Below are 20,724 nucleotides of genomic sequence, written 5' to 3'. Positions count from 1 at the left end.
GCTTTGTCACAGCTGCAGGTGAACGAGTAGCTGATGGAGAATGAGGCTGGGGCAGGGAAGGATGCTTTGCTGCTCTGCTAGGAGGTATTGCTATTTTCTGCACTTTCTTCCCCTTGACGGGCTCCTCTGCGGACTGCCGGGGCTATGATGCCACAGTGGCACCTGCATGACCTGGGATTAGCCACAAGTGGGGGCCTGCAGCAGCGCTTTGGGGTTAGCAGACAGCTCTGACAGCCCTGGCTTTGCAGTGACATAATCCAGTGTTTGGGGTCTGTGAAGATGCAGGAGGTGGAGGAAGAGGAAGGGTGAGGTGCTGCGCAGGTGGGTGCTGATCTCCGCCATGGCAGACAGCAGGCAGGGTCCCGGCCCACCCCTCAGCAGCCAACACATCTGGCATCTTGGATCTCCCCAAATCCAAGTGCTCTTGTACTGTCACTCTACCCTTGTGTCAGAAACGTGGTATGTTGAAGGCTTGGGATCCTGCTCTGTTTTCCATCCCCATCACTAGGGTCCAAGGCACGCGCTTCCTTCTCTGATCTGCTGTGGGCATCTGCTCAGAAGCCCCCGGTGTGATAAATGCCCAGGTATCTTGAGAGTTGTTTTGAATGACAACCCAGTGAAGTATCTGCCAGCTTCACTTTCTGCTTGTAGAATTTTAGTTTGGACCCAAGACACCAGACTCTGAAAAGCATTTATCTATGGGGGAAGAAGAAATGAATTTGGGATGGCTTGTTTTTTTTTTAAGCAGGGGAGGAAATAAAGTGAGAGTCTTGGTCTTCAAATATACAGCATCAAAAGGCAGATACACCCCTTCTTTAAATCTGGATATTTCCACCAAAGACATTGTTCTAAATTGCAGGAATGGATTTTCAGGTTAGGTATGTACAAAGCTTCCTCCTAGGATAGTAAAGCACCAGAATCCTCTGTCTCGTGAAGATGTGGTAACATATCCTGATATGTTACAGATTTGGTCAAAGAAACATGTGCGAAATCATTATAAATATGTATCATTAAGTTAGAAACTGCAAATATCCTACTACCTTCAGCTTGCCGGACAGCCTGTGTGATGCTTCCAGCCTTATTCTGTGGTGCTGGGAGCTTTCTAAGTCTTTTAGAAGTCTTTCTCTGTTCAGATGTTGGCTCTCTGCAGGTTGCCTTTGGAAGGTGCATCTGGCCAACTGCGTGTGGGGCTTTGCCAGTCCTGCCCCATGCCTCTGCTGAAACCCTGGCATGGTTCCTCTCCTGGAGAACTTGGTGCTGCTGTTGGGGCCTTGCTACTGGGCTTGGGGAGGCAGAACCAAGCTGAGAACTTCAGCTGACTGCATCCCAGATGCTCAATTTTGTTTAAAATTGGAGTGTTTAGCATATTCTTTTGTTCAAGCCTCAGTTCCTTGAGCTTCCTGGCTTAGGTAGCAAGAAATGCTAACAGGAGACTGCATAACAGGTTGGAAAAACATGGGGGAAAATAGCTAGAAATCTTTTCTCTCTATGCTGTGGTGTAAGGCAGAACTTAATTTTTCTAACAAGTTGTCAAGGAAAGTGCTGGGGGAGATCACTTGGGGAAGGCTTGGACTTGCCACCAGCAGTGGGTAAGATGGGGCCATGGGCCTGTTTTGGACACACGGGTGACATGGATCGAGCTGGAGGGCTGGATTAGGTGACTGGGTCTCTTCCAGCCTGGCTCTGAATGAGTCAGAACATTTTCAGAAGTGTTCCTAGTGCTTACGATTAAGGAGGAAAGCTTGTAAACGTGGCTCCCTGAAGATCAGAGAGAGCCCCCAAGCCTCCATCAGAAGGTAAATAAAAAGAATTGCAAAGTTGCTGTTTAAAAATCTTATTTTTTTAGTAGATCATTACTCTGCAGAAAGCAGGGTAACTGTTGATATTGCTGATGTATGCTGCCCTAGATTTCAATCGCTGTAGCTCTAATGAGAGATTTAGTGTAATTCCATGTCAGCGGAGTTAGCCTAAATTTACATCAGAGCAGCTGAGAGCTGAATTTGGCCAGTGGTAGCCATCAATAAGAATAAAAGGCAACGTGAGGTAAATAGCACTTCTTCTGCATGTAGCTAGAAGAAAAGCCTGCAAGATGTGGCTGCGAGTTAGCGGTGTTAATGAGGCCTGCACAGCACAGCCTCTTTTCACAGCCCTTCCTAGAAGCAGCTTTTCTGGCACAGAAGGTAGAGCCGTTTTGAGAAAATTGGTTTCCTGATTATTTTCGAGCTAACCTAAAGCAACGTGTCTGAGGGTCCGAGAGCCTTGAAGGCTGGGTCACATGGTCCAAGCAAGCAGGAAAATGGCACCTTCCCAGGGTATTTCTGCAGGCGGTGAAGAGCAGCGATGTTCCCTGTCTCCAGGAGCCTTTCCTGCTGTGTCCTCTTCCTCCCAGCTCCAGGATGTTCATGCCAATGGGCCCAGTGCGGTGGTACTTTGGTAGAGCATGGCCATGTCTACCTGAAAAAGAGCTTCCAACTTCTGCTGTTCCCATCTGAATTTGGTTTTAATTCTTGCTCATAGATGAGCCAACAGGGAAGTGACTTCAGCCAAGCTAAGTCCAACGTGTAGGAATATTGGGGAGCTTCATGGCCTGTGTGTGTTTGCCATGCATTATCAATGCACTCCTTGATCTGATCTGTCCCTGGCCCTGATAGGGTAAGAGATTATCCTGGTAGGGGCCGTGGGGTGAGCCCAGTGCAATTCATAGCGCAGAGACAACAGTGCTGATAGAAATAGCATAAAGATAAAATATAGCAGCAGAGAACATCTCCAGCAGCCTCCCTCCTACAGCATCGGAGGTGCAATTTTAGCTGTGATCTGAAGGAGTACAGCTGTTCTCCACAGACATGACTTTAATCACAGCGATTAAAGTTTTTCTGGGTAGATCCTGAAGGGAAGCGTTGAGGTGGAAAAAGTGCGGTGTTCCTAAAAGCTAAAGCTTTTCTTATTGTGACCCCGATAACCAGGAGAGCCAAGGATAACCATCCAGAACTGCAGATCAGTCGGACTCCCCCCTGCCCTGTCTTGCTGCATGCATGTGTATTTAGAGGTCCTGTGGTCTCTGAACACATTTGGGTGTTGGAGATGCTGTGGCTGTTTCCTTGTGTGTGACTGTAGCAGGCTTGGCCCTGCATCCAGCAGCAAGACCTGTGTCCTGGTTGCTGCTGTGGCTGGGGACAAGGGTGCCTGGTGCAATGCAGGGCAGGATGCTGCCACCTCCCCTTCCCTGCAAGTGTGGGCTGGTGTCCCCTCTGTCCCTGGAGCCCTGTGCTGCCTTCTAGCAGGGAAAATGGGGACCTGCCACCTTCCTGCCGCTGGCTGCCTCTGCACAAGGCTGCTGCTTTTGCCCTGTCCTCGCAGTCCTGCTCGTGCCGCAGACGACAGGGCCGTCCCGGCGGCAATGCCGCTGTCGCTCCCCTCGCTGCCTGCCTGATTATCCCTGATGCTGCACGGAGACTGACAGGCTGCCGGCGTAGCACGGGCGCTCCAGTGATCGCAGTCACCGCGAGGGGCATGAGTGCCAGGCGCGGGGGTTGAGCAGCAGGAGGTGCAGTGGGGACGGGACGTGGGGTTGGTGCTGCCTCGGGGCTCCCTGCAGCCCTGAGCGCTCCTGCTTCTCCAGCAGGACTCTGCGCTCGGCTTCCTCCGTGTCACCCGGACACACGGCTCCTTGCTGGAGGGTGCAGCACCTCGGGGTGATCTTGCTGGTCCCTTCTGTTGCAGGTGACTCCTAGGCTCCGTTGTTGTCCCAGGTGGTCTGTTCTGTGCCTTTGAGTGAGCACGAGTCCATTCCATTTCCCAGGCATCCTGCTGTCCCTGGCTGGGATGGCTTTAACCTTGGGGAAGTGGCAGGTCCCCCATTACAGCCTGGTCAGGCCATGCTTTCTAAAGCTGTGAGCCAACCTTCATCTCAAGTCATGACAGCCTAGAAACTCTGAGACTTTATTTAAAAAAACAGTAGATGAGGCTTCTCTTTGCTACTAGGTTATTTAGTCCTCTGAATCCTGTGGCATTGCCCCTCCGAGATTTATATTTTATTTCCCTTGTTTTCACAGTACTCCAAGTTTTCAGGGGCCACCAAGTACTGCAATATTTCTGTTAGCTTCTAGAATGATCAATTTTGTAGTCGGAGGTTTTAATGAGAGCCTGAATGTGGAGCCCTGATGACCTGCATGGGGTGTTTGAAGGCAGGGCAGGAAAGCAGGAGCCCAAGAGGGGCTCTGGGTGAGATGCTTGGTGCAGCGGGGAGCTGAGGCTCCAAGCAGGCGGATGATGGAGCATGTATTGGTGTGAACAGCAGGTGCTGATGAGATGAGACCCCAAACGGCCTAGACCACTCTTGTCTGGTGGTCTAACCCATCAGACAGCCCTGCTCTACCACCTAATTCCCTTTGCTTAGAGCATATGTGCATCCGAGCAGCATAGGTTCTCCTTAATATTTATGATCAAACTGAGCCCTGGGAAGGTGCTGCGACTTCTTCCTGATGTCTCAGCAAGTCCATGAAGGAGCCGCTGTGGGAATATGATTATTTCCACCCCCTTTTGGGGCTCTGCTAAGGCCCAGTTGCTTGGTGCATGTGTAGGGAATTGGGTAGTGGCAAGTGCTTTCCTAAACCCTGACAACTCACTGCGTATATAGGCTCAGAGGGAATTAATAGCACAGATGAGCATCGTTTAATGTGCATTAGGAGCAAGACAAAGAATTGAATGTGGAGAATGGATGTTCTGAGGCTATATCAGATCTTCCTCTTCGATTATCCAGTCGCTGCTGTGAATGTGTATTGATAATTGGCTGCGTCTGCTTTTTAGCAAGGCTACTTAGTGCTTTGGCTTATATCATGTACTCGGCTGCTTGCAGCTGCACTGTGCTTTGAAATGTTTGGGATGAAGCTTTACAGGTTGTGGGTTGTCTCTGGTGTCTTCCCTCCTTCGTCCCCACCCTTACCCTCATTTCATTTTAATTTCAGCTCAGTAATTTTTGTTGTTTTGTCTGTTAGTATTTTCCCCCTACTCTTGCTAGTTACCAGCTTACTTTGCTGGGTTCTTCTTCCCTGCCCTGATCCCCACGCTGAGCAAGACTGATGCAGGGGCTTAATCGCCCCTGTCATCTCACATAATTTTATATATTATAGATATAAATATGTATATATCTATGTATATATGGAGCTTTGCAAGAAGAATTTGGCTTTACTCTTGTGTTCCTGCATTGCCATATGCCCGCTCTGCCTGTTGGGTGACATGTGCAGGCTATAAGGGGATAGGACATGCAAAGGCATTGCAAATATTCCAGTGGAAACCGTTTACCAAGCGCACACCAACAATATTCCCCCTTTCCCACAGACTGAGAGCACAGGCTTCACTTGAGCATCCTGCGTGGACTTGGTGGGCATGCTGATCCTGGGCCACTGCTATTGCAAATTCCAAGCCCACAGGGTCCTAGGAGAATTTCAGCAATTCTCCCATGAAATGGGAGGCACCTTTTTGATGAGGAAATTCAGCCCTTAATTCAGTCCCAGGAAAAACCCCATATGGAAAATGTCGGTGATGAGCTAAACCTGTCTGAGTTTAAACAAGCCAGAGCAAAGCATAATGTTATCTTAACTGTGTGGAGCGCTGCCTATCTAATATATGCTTGTGCATCTGTGGTCACTATTAATTGGTATCGAATGGTTCTAATTAACGGAGATAGACTGTTTAGCTGAGGAGGTTTAACCTGCAGAGAGCAGGTAGGAGCAGCTCCTGAGCGGCTTGGGTTGACTCTGGATATTTTTTCCCTGCTTCTCCCTTGTGGCCAGTCACTGTTTCTGCCTGGAACCAATAGGGGAGCCCATTTTCTGTTTCATAATAGGAAAATACTAATGTCAGGACGCCCTCCTTACCCAAAGCTTTCTCCTTGAAGATTGTTCTTCTTTTGCTTTCCTAATTGCTGCCGCTCAGCTGGAGGTAGCGCACACGCGCCTTCCAAACACATTATTTTGTTATGCTGGTACTTACCAAAGGGAAGGAAAGAGCGTGAGAGAATATTGCTTTGTTCTGCTGGCTTTAACCCTTCCTGCACCGACGGGAGGTTTCTTCCCTAGCACAGGATCCCTTGCTCTTGGCAGTCTGGGCCTTTCAGTCTGCTAAGGGGTGGGGTGCAGTGGGGCTCAAAAATGAAAAATACCTTAAATAATATATATTATTACTGCTGGAGTATGAGGTTGCCTCTAGAAAGGGTGAAATTACTAATCATTCTCTTGGCATCTTTGCCCTCCTGTAACAACCACTGTAGTAAGACAGGAGATGCCAAATGTTTAGGGCTATAGGTAGGGTTAAGAGAGAAAAAGGCTGGAGCCCCATGGGGAGTGGGGCTAGAAAGGGCCTGCCAAAAGGTAATGGGTACAGATTGAAATACAGGCAGCTCCATCTCCATGTGAGGAAGAACTTCTTTTCTGTGAGGGTGCCAGAGCCCTGGCACAGGCTGCCCAGAGAGGCTGTGGAGGCTCCTTCTCTGGAGATCTTCAAACCCACCTGGATGCCACCCTGTGCTCTGGGTGTCCCTGCTGGGGCAGGGGCTGGACTAGATGGTCTTTAGAGGTCCCTTCCAACCTCAGCTGTTCTGGGTTTCCGTGAAGTTGATGTGGAATGTGGGTAGTTTGGGGACAAAAATGACTTGGGTGGAAATCAGGTTGACTGCAAAACACTGCGCTTGGGGGTGGTTCTTACTCTTCCTTGAAAGCCAGTAGACCTGCGAGAGCAGGAGAGGGTGATAGAGCAAAGCTCTGGCTGTTTTCTGAGGCCGGAGGAGTTGCAGGTGTTTGAAGTGCATGTCACTGCTAGCAGCCTGGGTGACATTACTTAAATCCCTAGAGGTTTTTGGAAAAATCGATGCCTGGGGCAGAGCTGGAATTGGAGTGGTGTATCTGGATGTAAGGCTGCCGAGAGGAGCGTTGTCAGAAATTTGTCAGGATAGAGAAGGAGCTGGCTCATCCAAAGGCTTGGGAAAAATAGGAGCTGCAGCAAGAGTCTTAAAGCAAAGCTGAAGCCTCAAGATTAAGCCTGTAGGTGTGGAGGGACTGTGCAAAGCCGAAAGAGCACCCTGTAGCTTAGCCTCAGAACATACTCCTGTGGCTTCAGCCTCTGGAACCGCTTTGTTAAACCGTGAAAGGAAAGCGGAGGCTGCAGGAGGAGGGATGAGTTCCCTACTCGGGCTCCTGGATTCATTGCCAGCTGCCTTCCATTGAGCGGAGCCGCTTCCTGCTGGTGAGTTTCTGGAAAAGAAAAAGGATGGAATGTGTAGTCTGAGAGCATGTCAGGAGGCTGTTTTCTGTGGTGTTTCCATCCTGTTCTTGACTACTGATATAGGCACAAAGTGAAGGTCATGTCGGACTGCACTTCACAGCCTGCACTGCTCTTCCGAAGTGGCAGTTCCAGTCACCGCAGGTCCAGATCCTGGTGAGCAAACTGGCAGTTTGGTAGGCAGGCTGATTTGTCCCTACTGAAGCTCCAGAGAAAGTTCTCTCCTCTATTTGTGTCTGTGGGCAGGATAAGGGGATGTGATGGATCTCCCAAGGAGCGTGGAAGCTCCTGCAGGAGCCAGCCCCTTAGCGGAAGGTGAGCTGTGTCCTGGGCACGGTCCAGGTCTCCCTGGAGGGGTGTTCTGCTGTCGGTGATCTTCAGACCTGGAATTCCAGATGTTTGCTTACAAGTAGCCAAAAGATTCAGGGAGAAGAAAGAGATGCTATGCTGTTTGCATAGCTCCTTTCAAGTAACTTAATCAAAAAGTCTTATGTGTCTTTTAATATCTCAGGTGATTGTAAATACTTATATATAAGTATCCTCCTGCTCCTTGTCTTGGTGGCACCTGAGCTGGCAGGCATGCTGAACTGACAGGTCCAGGAGATGCCCTGAGGAGGCCACCGAGGTGTTAGTGGTTGAGCTGTCCTGTGCTGACACTGTCAATGCAGTCCCTGCTGCTTCACCGGTTACAGGAGCCGGAGCCTCTCGCTCCTGGGACTGATCCTTCTCGTGCTGCTGGTGCCAGCAGCTCTTCCCTTGGGGCTGGCGCTGTCCTCCATGGTTGTGTGATGTGGCTTGGAAGAGCAAGCCGTGAGTCGCAGCTGCGAGCTTGGAGCCTGAGCACGGGTTTAAAGCAGGGAATGTGTGGGAGGAAACGTGGTGGCCTGGCCTGCCCTGCTGGCTTGGCTCAGCACACGTGCAGGGCTGTGAGCAGCTCTGCTTGTGAGCAAGAGGTGGGTGCTTGTGGCCTGCAGGTGTGAAGGAAGAGATGATCAAACCTGAGGTATGGGCAGTGGATCACACAGCTCCTGGTTGCAAAGCACTTCTTCTTGCTCCCCTCACTTCCAAAGCTTATGTGCTGGGGGACAGCCTTTCTTTGGGAAGACCGTTTAGACTGTTTGTGTATTTTTCTGTTATGCTGATTGTCTTTCTCTTATTTCCCTTTGTAGATCTACAATGAGAATAGAAACCTATTTGAGGTCAAGGAGAACGTGCCCAGGAAATTAGTGGAGAAGGTTGCAGGAGACATTGAGAGTCTCTTGGCCAAGAAAGTCCGTGCCTTAAAGGTAAGGAGCTGGACCTCATATGCTAATCCTTTAACCGATATATTCAGTTCTAGGGTGATGCTCAGTTTTGATGCTGGGGTAGCATTATGATCTTGCTGTCAGTGGTTTCTATGACTATTTTTTTTCTAGAAACCGCATCTCCTGCAATTGCACGGGTTCATATGAATGTTTTCTGGAGTATGTTTAGGGTTTAAGGCTGAGAAGTCTCATGTAAGGGTCTAGTATGGGAATCTTCTGGTTTCTGATCTCTTTTTCACTGTCATGTTGACACTCGAAGGTGCTGCCACAGGAGCAGAAGCAACTATAAAAGCCTGAGAGCAAATCCTACCTAGCCATTTGACTGGTTGTGCAGGGAGAAGGAGCAGAGGTGCTTTAGCTTCCCTACAATGACTTATGAGAACACTTAAAACAAGCATTTTTTTTCCCCTGTTAAGGAGAGCATGAACTGTTTGCGTGCTAGTGACTGGCACTTGAATCCTGTGATTGACTGCATATGTGAGTTGGCCTCATGGATGCCCACGTACGTTTTCAATCTACTGTCCTATTTGGTAATGCTCCTTTTTAAATGAGTTCATTTTATCCGGAGTGCAGCAAGGTAGCCTGCTCGGCGCGGGCTCCGGAGAACCTGTCGGCAGCGGGGCTGCGCTCTGCCGCTGGAGCAGAGACGAGTAATCGCCTGCTTGGAGAAATGGAAATACCCTCCCGGTCGCAAAGTGATACAGGTCCTTTTGAGAGGACTTCTTCATAGCACAGTCACTGGAAGAGCAGCCTCCTACAACCAGTTTGTCTGTAAATATTCAGTCTCGGATTGGTGGTGTTGACATCCAAATCCGGAATTAGGGAAATAGATTTGAATCTACTGAATTTTCCCTTGCTGTAGGGATCAGGAACACATTGTACAAAGCTCCCTACAAGCAATGGGGTTCCCACAGATATTTTTCTGTTCTCCAACCTGTGTTTTCTTCTGTGTCAGCTCTCTGCTTAGTTGAATCATATCTCATGGAGTCATTTCCTCCCTTTCTCTTGTGACTCATGAGTGATGACTTCTCAGAATGTATTTTTCAGCATCTGAGTCAGGTGAGACTCCATGTATCAGTGAAGACAGGTGAAGAGAGAGAAATGGAGCCTCTCCTTAGAGTATGAACTGTTGCATTGCTGATGTACTTCACTGCAAAGAGGCCTCTCTGCCTCCCTCTCCTCCTTTTCTGTAGGAGGCTGAAGGGATATTGCTTGTGCTTCAATGAGGCTTTGCAGGAAGGTGCTGGATAGCCTTTGGGCACACATGATGGATGCGCAGTCAGGAGTGGTATTCTGATGAGGTGGTGATTCAGTTGAGCCATCAGAGCCTGCTTTCTGCTGTTTCCAAGCAAAAATATTAATGTGATTAAGCTATGAGCAGAGCACTTTATTAATAATACATAGTTTTCTTCCTTTTGTGTCTCAGTGCTAGAACTCAAACCAGACACAAAGAAACCAGCCTCGGTGATGCTGTCAGCTTCTGACAGCACGGGCTGGTGCTGCCTGGTGGCAGTGATGGGCACTAGCAGGATCCAGAGCACCAGAGTCAGGTGTGGGGCACAGGGGTAACTGCTTCCCAGAGTAAGATGTCTGTAAGGAGGTGGTTATTTGGTGACTCTTTCCCTCTTGCTCCAGACCATCTTATCCAATGTCAGGTTCTTCCTGGGACAGAAAAATTCTGAGCAAGATCTCCAATTCCCACCTGGACCAGCTGGTACTGGAGAATAGCATCTACAGCTGGATTGAGGGGGACTTCTACCGCTGACTCCCACAGTGCAGAGAAAGCCACTACTGGTCCAAGTCATGTCTGTTCTTTTGCCCCGTATCCTCCAGCATCCTTTCCCCAAGGTGAAGAACAAAAGCTCTCCAGTCCCCAAAGCTGCAGCTACTGCTGTGTGAAATGGAGGTATTGGGCATTGCTGAAGGTTTGATCATCTCTTGAAGGAGATGACATATTTACCCAGCCTGTTGCATCATGAGGAGGTTCTAGGCCCCTTGCAGATGATGAGGAGTAAGGAAGCAGGTCTGTTCCTAGGTGGGTACAAATTTACAAATTCAAGTGTGTCTTCATGTCTGTGCAAATGAATTTGCCTCTGCCAGAGCGAAGAATAATGTTTTTCTTTACCCTTGGGAAAGGAAAGAGGTGGCAGATTTCCAGAGGACTACTAGGGAGTTAATGTCTGTGTTATTCCTGCTGTGTTTTCCTTGTGCTGGGAATCACAGTTGGCTGGCTCATGGCTTGACATCATCTGAGACTAGAATTGAATAGGCTGCTGCTTTGCCAAGTGTGTTTTTTGTCACTTTTCTTCTGTTTGACTTAAGTCTCCTGTCTCTTCTTTCATCTCAGTGTGTTCAGACCCTTCCTTGGCTGAACATGTGCCCAGAGAAATTTGTGCCATGAGGCTGCATTTCCTTTCAGTTTGTTTAGGAGACCAACCATTTTAGTTCTGTCTTCCTGATGCTCTGGTGTCTCCTTCAGCAGCTCCAAGTGTCTCCTGTCCCACTGGGATTTGCTGCTGTCGGAGCCCTGAGTGAGCCAGGGAAAAGTTGCTCTGGATGGTGCTTTATGGGTTGGAGTTCCAGGACTGGAGGATGTTTTTCTTGCTTCTCCTGTACTTTCTTTTCTTGGTGCAACCTTTCTAGGATTGTGCCACTAGTGGCTAGACCTTCCCTTCCTCCCCTTGGTGGCAGATTGGTGGGTAACAGTGAGTTTGAAGATGAGCTGGTTCCCAGTAGAAAGGAGAAGAAGCATAGGAGAAGATAAGGGGCATTAGGAGAAGCATCTTCTATCATCAAATCCCATCCCTTGCGTTCCCCACGCCATAGAATGAAGACTGTGCCCAGAACACGTGTTGGTGTCCTCTTCCTTGCCACCTCCTACCATTCTGCTTTCCTTTGCCTCCTGCTCTGCAGACTGTGGCCGCAGAGGTGGCTTCTACAATCCATGCTCGTTCCTGTGCCTGTGCTGGAAATGCTGTGCTGTGTGGATCAAGAGGAGAGGCTGCTGAGGTGATGAAAGACTTCGGTATGGTCAGAGCAAGCAGCTGAGGAGCTGCTGACCTTATTTCTGCTCCACACCTCCAAATTCTTCTATTGCCACAACAGCCTCTCTGCACAGGGAGAAGAAAAAATCTAAAAACCCAAGATCAAGAGGTCTCCACTGTTCATCTAGTAGTGCTCCACCTTCTCCTGCTGGTCTACAAATATCCCAGTGAGTGAAGGGAGTTGAGTGAAGAGTGCGCTAAGAGGTGGAAACTTTAGGTTTCCACCTAGGTTATATTTTAGGCTTATTTCTGCTTTTCTGATATCGTTTTTGTGAAGGCTGCTTTGGATGATGCCTGCTTCATCCTTTGCATATTCAACCACAGACAATTTGCTTTGCCTCCTGAGAACGGCACATCCCCGGCTGACTGTGTGGGTTATACCCTAAAGAGAGCTATTTATACCCAGTGACCTGCCTCAAGATTGCTGTTTAAATTGCTGTTCTTCCCCCATCTCTAAAAGAGTCCTCCTTATCCATAAAAAGCCCTACAAATGTCGGCACGCTCTCGTGTTAGCTGACGTGGGATGACGGAGATGGAAGGGGTTTGGGCAGCCCAGGCCTTGGCTGTTGGGCACTGCCCATCGCTGTGGGCAGCCCCAGCCATCGGGACCGTCGGCGTCGTGGTGGATGGTTCCTGGCCATTGAGCTCAGTGGGCACAAGGCTGGCCGGGCTCCCGTTGCCCCGCTGTTTTTTGATGGTCTAGCTGGCCTATCTGAAGTGCTTGTCTGTTGCACCTTGTGAAGAAACGGACTCAGTCTGGGGTGCAGAGTGAGACAACTTTATTTCCAAACCGACTTCTTTTTATACTTTCTTAACACAAGTGTTGCAAAGCGCACAACCAATCAGCATCTGGCCACCTGCGCGGTTGTCTGGCTTTGTTTCTTTTCTTCTGGCAAGACACGTCGCACACGAGGCAGGGGGAGGTGTTCCTCAGTCCTCGTCTTTCTCGGCTCTGTCCCCCATCTGCTGCAAAGACTGACACCCTTGTGGTTAACTATCTGCTAACAAGGTACTATTGTCTTTGAACAAGCCTCCACATCTCACCCTTCTTTATTTGTTTTTGTTTGAACAGCCATGACTTAATTAAATGATCTATCCTTAAACACATAACAAGAAACAAAGCAGGCACACTAACAATAAACGAAATATGCCAAACATCAACAGGCTGTCCTACTAGACAGGTTACAAACGGATTTACTGGACTAGATAGTATAACATGTCCTGTCAAATTTGATTGGCCAGAATTACCCATATGTAGGTCCTCTACCCCAGGTTATTAAAGAAAAAGGCCCTTCCCACTGATTTGTCTGTGGGTTTTTGATGATAACCTGGGCTTTATCCTGAACTTTGTGTTGTCTCTGTGAATCAAAATGTTGGTCACGACCTGTCCTACCCGAGCCGTCAGTAAATACTGTAAGAGCATCAGGTATTGGCGTAAGGCTCAAATGGCAAAGAGGTAATAGAGAAAGAGAGTTGAAAGACTGTATGATTTTATGTCCTGGAAAGTGAATACTTATCTGTCCTGGATAATCTGCCAAGGCACACTGAAAAACAAAAGACTGGTGAGTCAAAAAGGTTAATTGTTTTGTATCAAGTGGTAAATAAATAATATTAGGCTCTGTGCCATCTAGAAACATCAAACGCTCTCTTCCTTTTTGAATAACCATTGCAATCATATCAATAGCGGTGGTGACAGTTTTGCCAAAATTATGAGGCAGAAACACCCACTCTAAGATTATTAATGGACATGCGTCCTGTGGTATCCATTGTGCTAATAGGCCATAAGGTTGGAAGCTAGAATAAAAAACAAAAAGACTGACAGGATAATTCTGCTTTCGTCTGTGAACAGTCTGAGTGGTTAATTTGTCCACAACTTTACCAAGCGCAGCTCGCGCGGGAGGAGTGAGCTTTCTTGAGGATGTCAAACTCGTGTCTCCTTCTAAGAGCTTAAATAGAGGATGTAATTCTTCTGTGGAAATTCCTAAGGAGGGACGGATCCAATTAATAGTTCCCAAAAGTTTTTGAAGATCATTCAAAGTCCTTATGTCTGTCTTTAAGGTCAATGATTGTGGTCGAATTTGATGATCAGAAATTCTCCATCCTAAATATCGCCAAGGCGGACTTTCCTGTACTTTATCTTCCGCAATTCTTAATCCTGCAGCTGATGCTGCTCGCGTAATCTGATGCAGAGCCTCTTCTGCTGTTTCCTTTTGCTCTGCAGCAATCAAGTCTCGTTGTTGAAAATCGCCCAATCAATAGTGCTGCCATTCCTCGCCCCAGGGGGCCGTGGACACCAGTTGGAATTAGCACAACTGATGTATCAGTAATTAGCACTTCTATTGTGGTGGCCAGGTCCACCCCGGCGCTGCCGCTTGTGCTGGCGCACAAGCGGCGGCTGCTTCCCGGTGGGAGCCACTCCGAGGGGTGATTTGCCGTCATGGCGCGACCCCTTGCCGCGCTCCGCTTGAAGTTTCCCGAAGGGGCTAGCGGTCGACCTTCCTTATCAAATTTTGATCGACACTGATTAGCATAGTGTTGTCCTTTGTGGCAGCGCGGACATAGTCCAGGCGCTCCTTTGTTTGCTTGTGTTTTCGGACAGTATTTACGAATATGCCCAAATTGGCCACAAGCAAAACATGGCCTTTTCATAGACATTGTTGCAAATGTTTCGGCCATCAGTGAATATTCATACTGTTTGGTACCGACATTAATACATGCTTTTAGCATGTCATCAATAGTAGGATCCTTTAGTGGCCGCAAAACTCTCTGGCAATCAGGGTTAGCATTCTCAACTGCTAGTTGCTTAAAAATGTAGCTTCGTGCTTGTTCATTATCAATTTGTTTCTCCAGAGCCTCATTAAGCCGATCCAAAAACTTCATATATGGCTCATTCGCATCTTGTCTTATGCTAACAAAAGGTTGTCTTTGTTTACCACTCTCCGGAACGGCCTTAAGGGCGCGGAGAGCAAGTGCCTTAACTTGTTGCAAGCCCTCAGGGGGGATTTCTGCTTGTGCTGTTGTAGCACTGTGATCGCCCTCCCCCATTAGCACGTCCACAGTAACAGCCCGTAAAGGACCTTTTTTCGACAGCCGCTGGTTTTCCTCCCCCTGAGCTCGAGCAAGCTCTCTCATTTTCGATTCCCACATCGTGTATTGCATATCAGTCATAATGAGGCGAAACAAAGTTTTAAAATCATGGGGAGTAAAAACCGAAGAATCACAAAGAGATTGTATAAGGTGGGTGGTATATGGTGCGCCAAGGCCATGATCTGTCACCGTACGTCGCACGTCCTTAATAAGATTATACGACAAACCTTCCCAACGCGGATTCTGGTCTGGTGCACAGATAACGGGAAAGGCTTTCAGCATGCCCACATCCCCCGCCTGTTTTGCTCCTCGTTTTACTGAGGCCCATTTATCGTGAGGATCCGGGGGGTATAGGTCTGGCTCCTTTCCAGGGTCAATAGGACCCGGACCAAAAGGATCATCGTCCTGTTCATCAGGTGGCAGTACCGCAAAGGCTTTTGCAGCACGTTTTCTTTTCTGATTCTCATCAGGACACGATTGAGGTAAAGGAGGCGCGGAGGGGATGGCAGGGGCCCCGATCCCGTCATTTATGTTCGACTGCAACCCACTATGAGATTTCAATATTTCGAGTACAACTCGCCATTGTGGCAACAGGTTAGCAGCAGCCTTATCACCGCGCGTGGCACTATCCCACAGTCGGACCCCAATTTGGTCCCATCTTTCCAGATTAAAAACATTCTTACTATTCACCGAAGGATCGTCTTTAGAAGCCCATGCAAGAACCTTTTGCAGCTCTTCTTCACCTAATTTTTTTCTTTGCGGTTTCAAGTTTTTAGGAGAAGCTTCTAAATCGTCCTTTTGTTCCTTCATTAGGTATGAACCCATAGTTCCCAGCCGCTTACCTCTTTCCTTTCAAGAGGCTTTTAGTGTGCACACAAAGTAAGCTTCCTTTCAGCTTGATCCTTACGCTTCCTTTCAGCGTGATTCCCGGGAGTTCAGCTGGGCGGTGCAACCGGAGAGACAGCTAGTCTTCGTGCCCCACGTTGGGCGCCATTTGTTGCACCTTGTGAAGAAACGGACTCAGTCTGGGGTGCAGAGTGAGACAACTTTATTTCCAAACCGACTTCTTTTTATACTTTCTTAACACAAGTGTTGCAAAGCGCACAACCAATCAGCATCTGGCCACCTGCGCGGTTGTCTGGCTTTGTTTCTTTTCTTCTGGCAAGACACGTCGCACACGAGGCAGGGGGAGGTGTTCCTCAGTCCTCGTCTTTCTCGGCTCTGTCCCCCATCTGCTGCAAAGACTGACACCCTTGTGGTTAACTATCTGCTAACAAGGTACTATTGTCTTTGAACAAGCCTCCACACTTGTCCAGGTGTCGAGGTTGGCACAGCTGCACTTGTGGGTTTTTTTCCCAAAGAGCGTTTCTAGCTTTGTGCTGTATATGACTGGTGACATTTTGAGCTGAAGGTACCGCTCGTTACGTTTCCCCTGGATCTCAGCTGTGCGCAGTAAGTATCAAATGTGACTTGGATATGCCAACCCATAAACTCTTCCTAATGCATCTGTTTGCGTGCCCTCCCCTTTCCCATTTCCAGTGTGTGCTCTTGTGTCCTCTCCAGTGCCAGCCTGGAGAGATGAAGGACGTTTGATCCGTAACAGAACGGCGCAGCCGGTTTGGTGGTGTCGCAGTCCTGCCAGTTTTGCTCATGGGCCATCGTGCTGTAATCCCTTCTCTTCTGCATCTTTGTGTCAGCTAGATGCAATGGAGCTCCTAGATGCTGCAGGGTCTGCATGATGATAGGTGCCCATGGGTGAGCCTGGCAATAAGAAATACCTCCTCGTCCTCCTGGAGAGCGGAGATGCCCTCATCTTGTGCATATGGGGGTCTCACTGGAGCAAGGTGCTCACCAAGTCCAGCAGCTCTCCAGGCTGTATCAGCAGGACCGAAAGGGATGATTTTTTTTTTTTTTTTTTTTTGCATTTACTGTACGACAAGAAGCATTTGGGGACCTGATGAAGATTTCAGGTGCTCATGATAAGTATAGAATAGATATGTAGCAAGGTGATATTTCATGGCTTGAAGGATTTAATGAGGGGTGAGTGTGTATTTTATATAATTCTTGCTTAATTCTGTGTCAGTGGGAGAACTAATGCTGCTTAGAAACTAATATTTGATTAATTAAGAGAAAAGCTTGTGGGTTTGATATATTCTGTAACTGCTGAGTTTAGCTCTGTGTTTTTGTTGTTATGCATATACCACCAGCAAATTCCTCCAGGGTGGCAAAAGTATTTGCAAAAAAAAGAGGAAGGACTTGGTCATGGTCGGGTCAGTACTGCTGTTCTCTCTCTTAAGGTATATGAGATTCCCAAATATATTTTGCTGGATGTTTTCAGACTTTTTCCTGCGATGGGGGTGGAACTTGCATTGAGCAGTGTCTTCTGGCAGAAAAATAAACACAAAACACTAGGGACTTAACATGCTTTTTTGAAAGCCCACCTGGCAGCCTGCTTGCACGGGTGTCCTGGGGCACCAAAATCTGGGCAGGTTGCAGCATTCCCGCCTTCCTTTGCCCTGGCTCCTAGGCCAGCACTTGCTGGTAGTTGGTGTGCAGACAGTGGAGGGATGGTTGATGTGGCGATGAGTAAGGCCTGGGTTTTCTTACTGCCTTGAACAGGCTTCTCGGTTTTGCCTCTGCTTTCCACCTCCACCCTGCGTTTTGTGTTCCTGCTTCTCTTGCCGCGTCGTGGTGATGCGGTGGTGTAGTGCACTTGGTGGCTTGCAGTGCTTCAAGACGCTCTGGCAGGCGAGGAGGTGGGAGTTTGGTGCATTATTATGGGGTATTTAGCAGGGTGGCTTCTCGGGGGATAGCTGGTCAGTTGGGTGCTTGCAGGAGGTAGAAGCTAAGGCCGGTTGTGCTTGTAGTCCTGGCTGAATGCTCAGCGTGTTACTGTTCAGCTGGGACTAGTTCCAAGCTCCGTTTACGTCTGGCACAAGCATATATCAAGAGTGCACAGGGGATTTAATTGGACACGTTTATGCCTTTAACAATTCTGATAGCCCTGAGGTTTCCCTTGCAGGTCCTTGGTGAACGGAGTCTTAATCAGCTCTTCAGCTCCTGGATAGGGACCATAAAAGGTTTCATTTGCATAAAATGCAAAAATTGGCATGTGGCGAAGCATTTCTCGGCATGTTTCTGACCCCTGGTCTTGGAGACATGTGGCCTTGAGGATAGTCAGTGGATGGTGTCAACATTTAACAAGAGCATGAACCTATTAATGGCAACCTTGGAGTTGCTTTGGATTTCTCCTCTAACGACAGCAACTTGCACTTCCAGCACCACTGAGCTGCCAGGAGAAGGTTTTTCCAGGGATTAGGGGACCCATCATCACTGGCTTTAACTAGAGGTCCCAGGACAGGAGAGGCCCCTCAGATGTGGTCCTGCAGTAGGTTGGGGTGGTTGATTGCCCAAGCTGCTGCACTTGCAGTGATGGGTTTTCCAGTTGCAGGTCAACATGTAGGTTTCACATGATATTGGAGGCCCCATACATGCAAGAAACCCGTGGGCGATCATGCCTGTTCTGCTGGGTATCGTCAGTATCCAAACTGATATATTGCCTGTTTCACGTGGCAGTGGGAGAGGAAAGAAGGAATACGTGTAGTTGAGCCGAGCTCGGATGTGGCCTTTGTCTTGGCTTTGCTGCCCCGTGCGCGTGCAGGACTTCCCTCCCCAGCGCTGCTGGAAGAAGTACCAAGGGGAAGTACAGAGCATTCAAAGGTATAATCTCTTTGCCTGGCTAATTAATAGTGACAAATCCACCCTTCTCTCTCCTTTTGGTGAGTGCCATTTGGTGGCTTTTGTTTTAATTCTACTTTTAATTCATCCCTAATCCAATCCTGGCCGGCCATCTCCACTTATTTGTGCGTGTGTCTTCTGCCTTGCAATTGCTGTTGTGCTGGACCTGCTCCAGTAATCCAATTTGAATCCAGTCCCCCAGGTCTGGAATTGTAATTCGCAGCTTGCGGAGGGGAGCCGAGCGGTGCGCGCACACCAGGGCTATTGCTTATTGTCTAATCTAATCAGGGGCAATCAGCTGCTTGTAACAAGTCTATCAGAGCTGCATTGGGCTGGTTTGCAGAGCAACGCAGCCCGCCCTCTTAATAGGGCTGACGAGATTTAGGGCTTCCTGCGCTTTTGGTGCGGATTAGGTTAACGGTTCCCCTTCTCCCACGAACGCTTGGCAGCAGCCCGGCCCTGCTTGCTCCAGAACTTCGCAAGCTCGTGGCGCACGCTGTGGAGAGCTGCAAGGACGTGGCTGCTCCTGCTGCTGCGACACCTGCATGGGCAGGAGGTTGGAGGTCTTCTGGGATGAGCCTTTCCCAGCCTGGTGCTGGACAGCCCATGCACTCAGTTTGAGAATGGACATCAAATGAATCCTGAATTGCAGGTGAGGAGGATGAAGAGCCATAATCCCTACCTGTTTCAACAGATCTCCAGAACAGGTTGCTAGTCCCATGCGGGCATGTAGAGCCTCTAGGCTGTTGGGGCTTGACTGGATTTTGGCCAGGAAGGAGCAAACAAGCTTTTGTCCTATTTTGCCCTTGGAGGGTGAGGACTGTTGGTCTAATGCTCTCCTTTGACTCTATGCTCAGTTGCAGTATCTTGGTTGCTCCTTTCTGGAGGTCTCCCAGTGTCTGAAGCAAAAGGTGGCAAAACCATGTCCTTTGCATGGCTGAGGCCTGCTGGCATAGCCATCCGATCCAGGGCAAGCAGTTAGTGTTTCCTTGAACTTCCTGTGCAAATCTCTGCTGTCTCCTGACTCTTCTCTTTCCAAGAAATGGTCCCTCCTCTTCGTTACCCTGGCAGGCAGCCGTCAGCCAGGAGGTGGACTAGCTCTTCTCTTGCTCGAGGTCTGTATCAGTCAGCTCAGCCCCTGGTGCCTTTGCCCAGGTGGTTATTTTAGGCTTATGGGTTTCTTTGCAATCCCTAAAGGGCTAAAAAGTCCCTGAAGTACAACAGAGTTGAGAGCGCAGTGCCCTGTGCCAGGGCTGTGCTCAGCACAGTGGGATGCAGCGTCCGGGGATGGAGTGTCTGGGACTATGGCAGTGCAGCTGCCCCTTGCAGGGACTTCACACCACCCCTTGCTTGGAAGTGGTGTCACCTCCCAAGTGAAAGACTCGAGGTCCTTCCTGATCTCGAAGACAAAGTGAACAGAGATGGGTTGTGTCCAAAGGGCATCTTGGCTTCCTTGCTAACTCTCTGTACAGAGTGTTTGACAGCAGTCTCTGTGCTGGCATTTCTGGGATTTTCCTGGTTCCTCCAGCAAATGGAGAAGGACCCTAATGGAGGTGGAGCACCATTAGTGTTAGGAAGAGATTTTACGCAGTTCTAGGCTGTCTTAAATGTTGGGTATGAGCTGGCCCTCAACTCCCGTGTTCCCAAGACCTGCCACAACTGGCTCATTCCATGCACTAAGGTGATGGGATTGGGGACAGTTGGTGTGGGCATCTGTGTGGATTAGTGCTAGTTAATGCATTAACTTTTACTTCAAAATTGGATTGGATTTATCCAATCACAATAATAGGGGAATTACTGCAAGTTATTGGAGTTTAACATTTGTGGTAACATCCCGCAACCCAAGCGCAGAATCGAGGGATATTGGTGCAGCTTGGGTTGAACTCAGCAGTGCTGGCGAGCAGCCCACGTGCCTGTGAACCCGGGGCTGCTGCAGCAAGCAGGGCTGGTGGGCTGGGAGAGGCTTCGTGGCCTGGATCAGTGGGCACTGATCAGAGGCCTTCCAGCCACAGTGTGTGGCATGCAGGATGGCAGCCCTGGACAGCACGTCTGAGCAGAAGGAAAAGCCTTTTCCTTGCTGTGAGGGTGACGGAGCAGTGGCACAGCTTGTGGCATCTCCATCCTTGGAGCCATCTGAACAGGGTTCTGGGCAGCCTGCTCTGGATGACCCTGCCTGAGGGTCCTCTCACTGTGTGTAAAGGAGCATGAAGGGGAGCTCCTCTTAAAAGAGGACAAGTAAAATGTACTAGTCTATTTTATATAGCAGATGAAGAGAA

The 20,724-nt window shown here is 48.9% G+C and overlaps 1 protein-coding gene across 1 annotated transcript in view; it reads left to right on the top strand.

Moving 5' to 3' along the window:
- CACNA2D2 (calcium voltage-gated channel auxiliary subunit alpha2delta 2) overlaps positions 1–20,724 on the top strand; it is a 148,295-nt gene that overhangs the window by 50,737 nt on the left and 76,834 nt on the right. The window contains exon 3 of the mRNA XM_088527153.1: positions 8,445–8,561. Coding sequence (XP_088383279.1) covers positions 8,445–8,561 — 117 coding nt within the window. The remainder of the gene's footprint in view (positions 1–8,444; positions 8,562–20,724) is intronic.

The sequence above is a fragment of the Tinamus guttatus genome, unplaced genomic scaffold (assembly GCF_059628265.1).
Source record: "Tinamus guttatus ecotype Peru unplaced genomic scaffold, ASM5962826v1 Tinamus_guttatus_pri_ptg000026l, whole genome shotgun sequence".
Classification (NCBI taxonomy): domain Eukaryota; kingdom Metazoa; phylum Chordata; class Aves; order Tinamiformes; family Tinamidae; genus Tinamus; species Tinamus guttatus.
The sequence above is the reverse complement of the archived record's forward strand: the minus strand, read 5'-3'. Positions and strand labels throughout refer to the sequence as shown.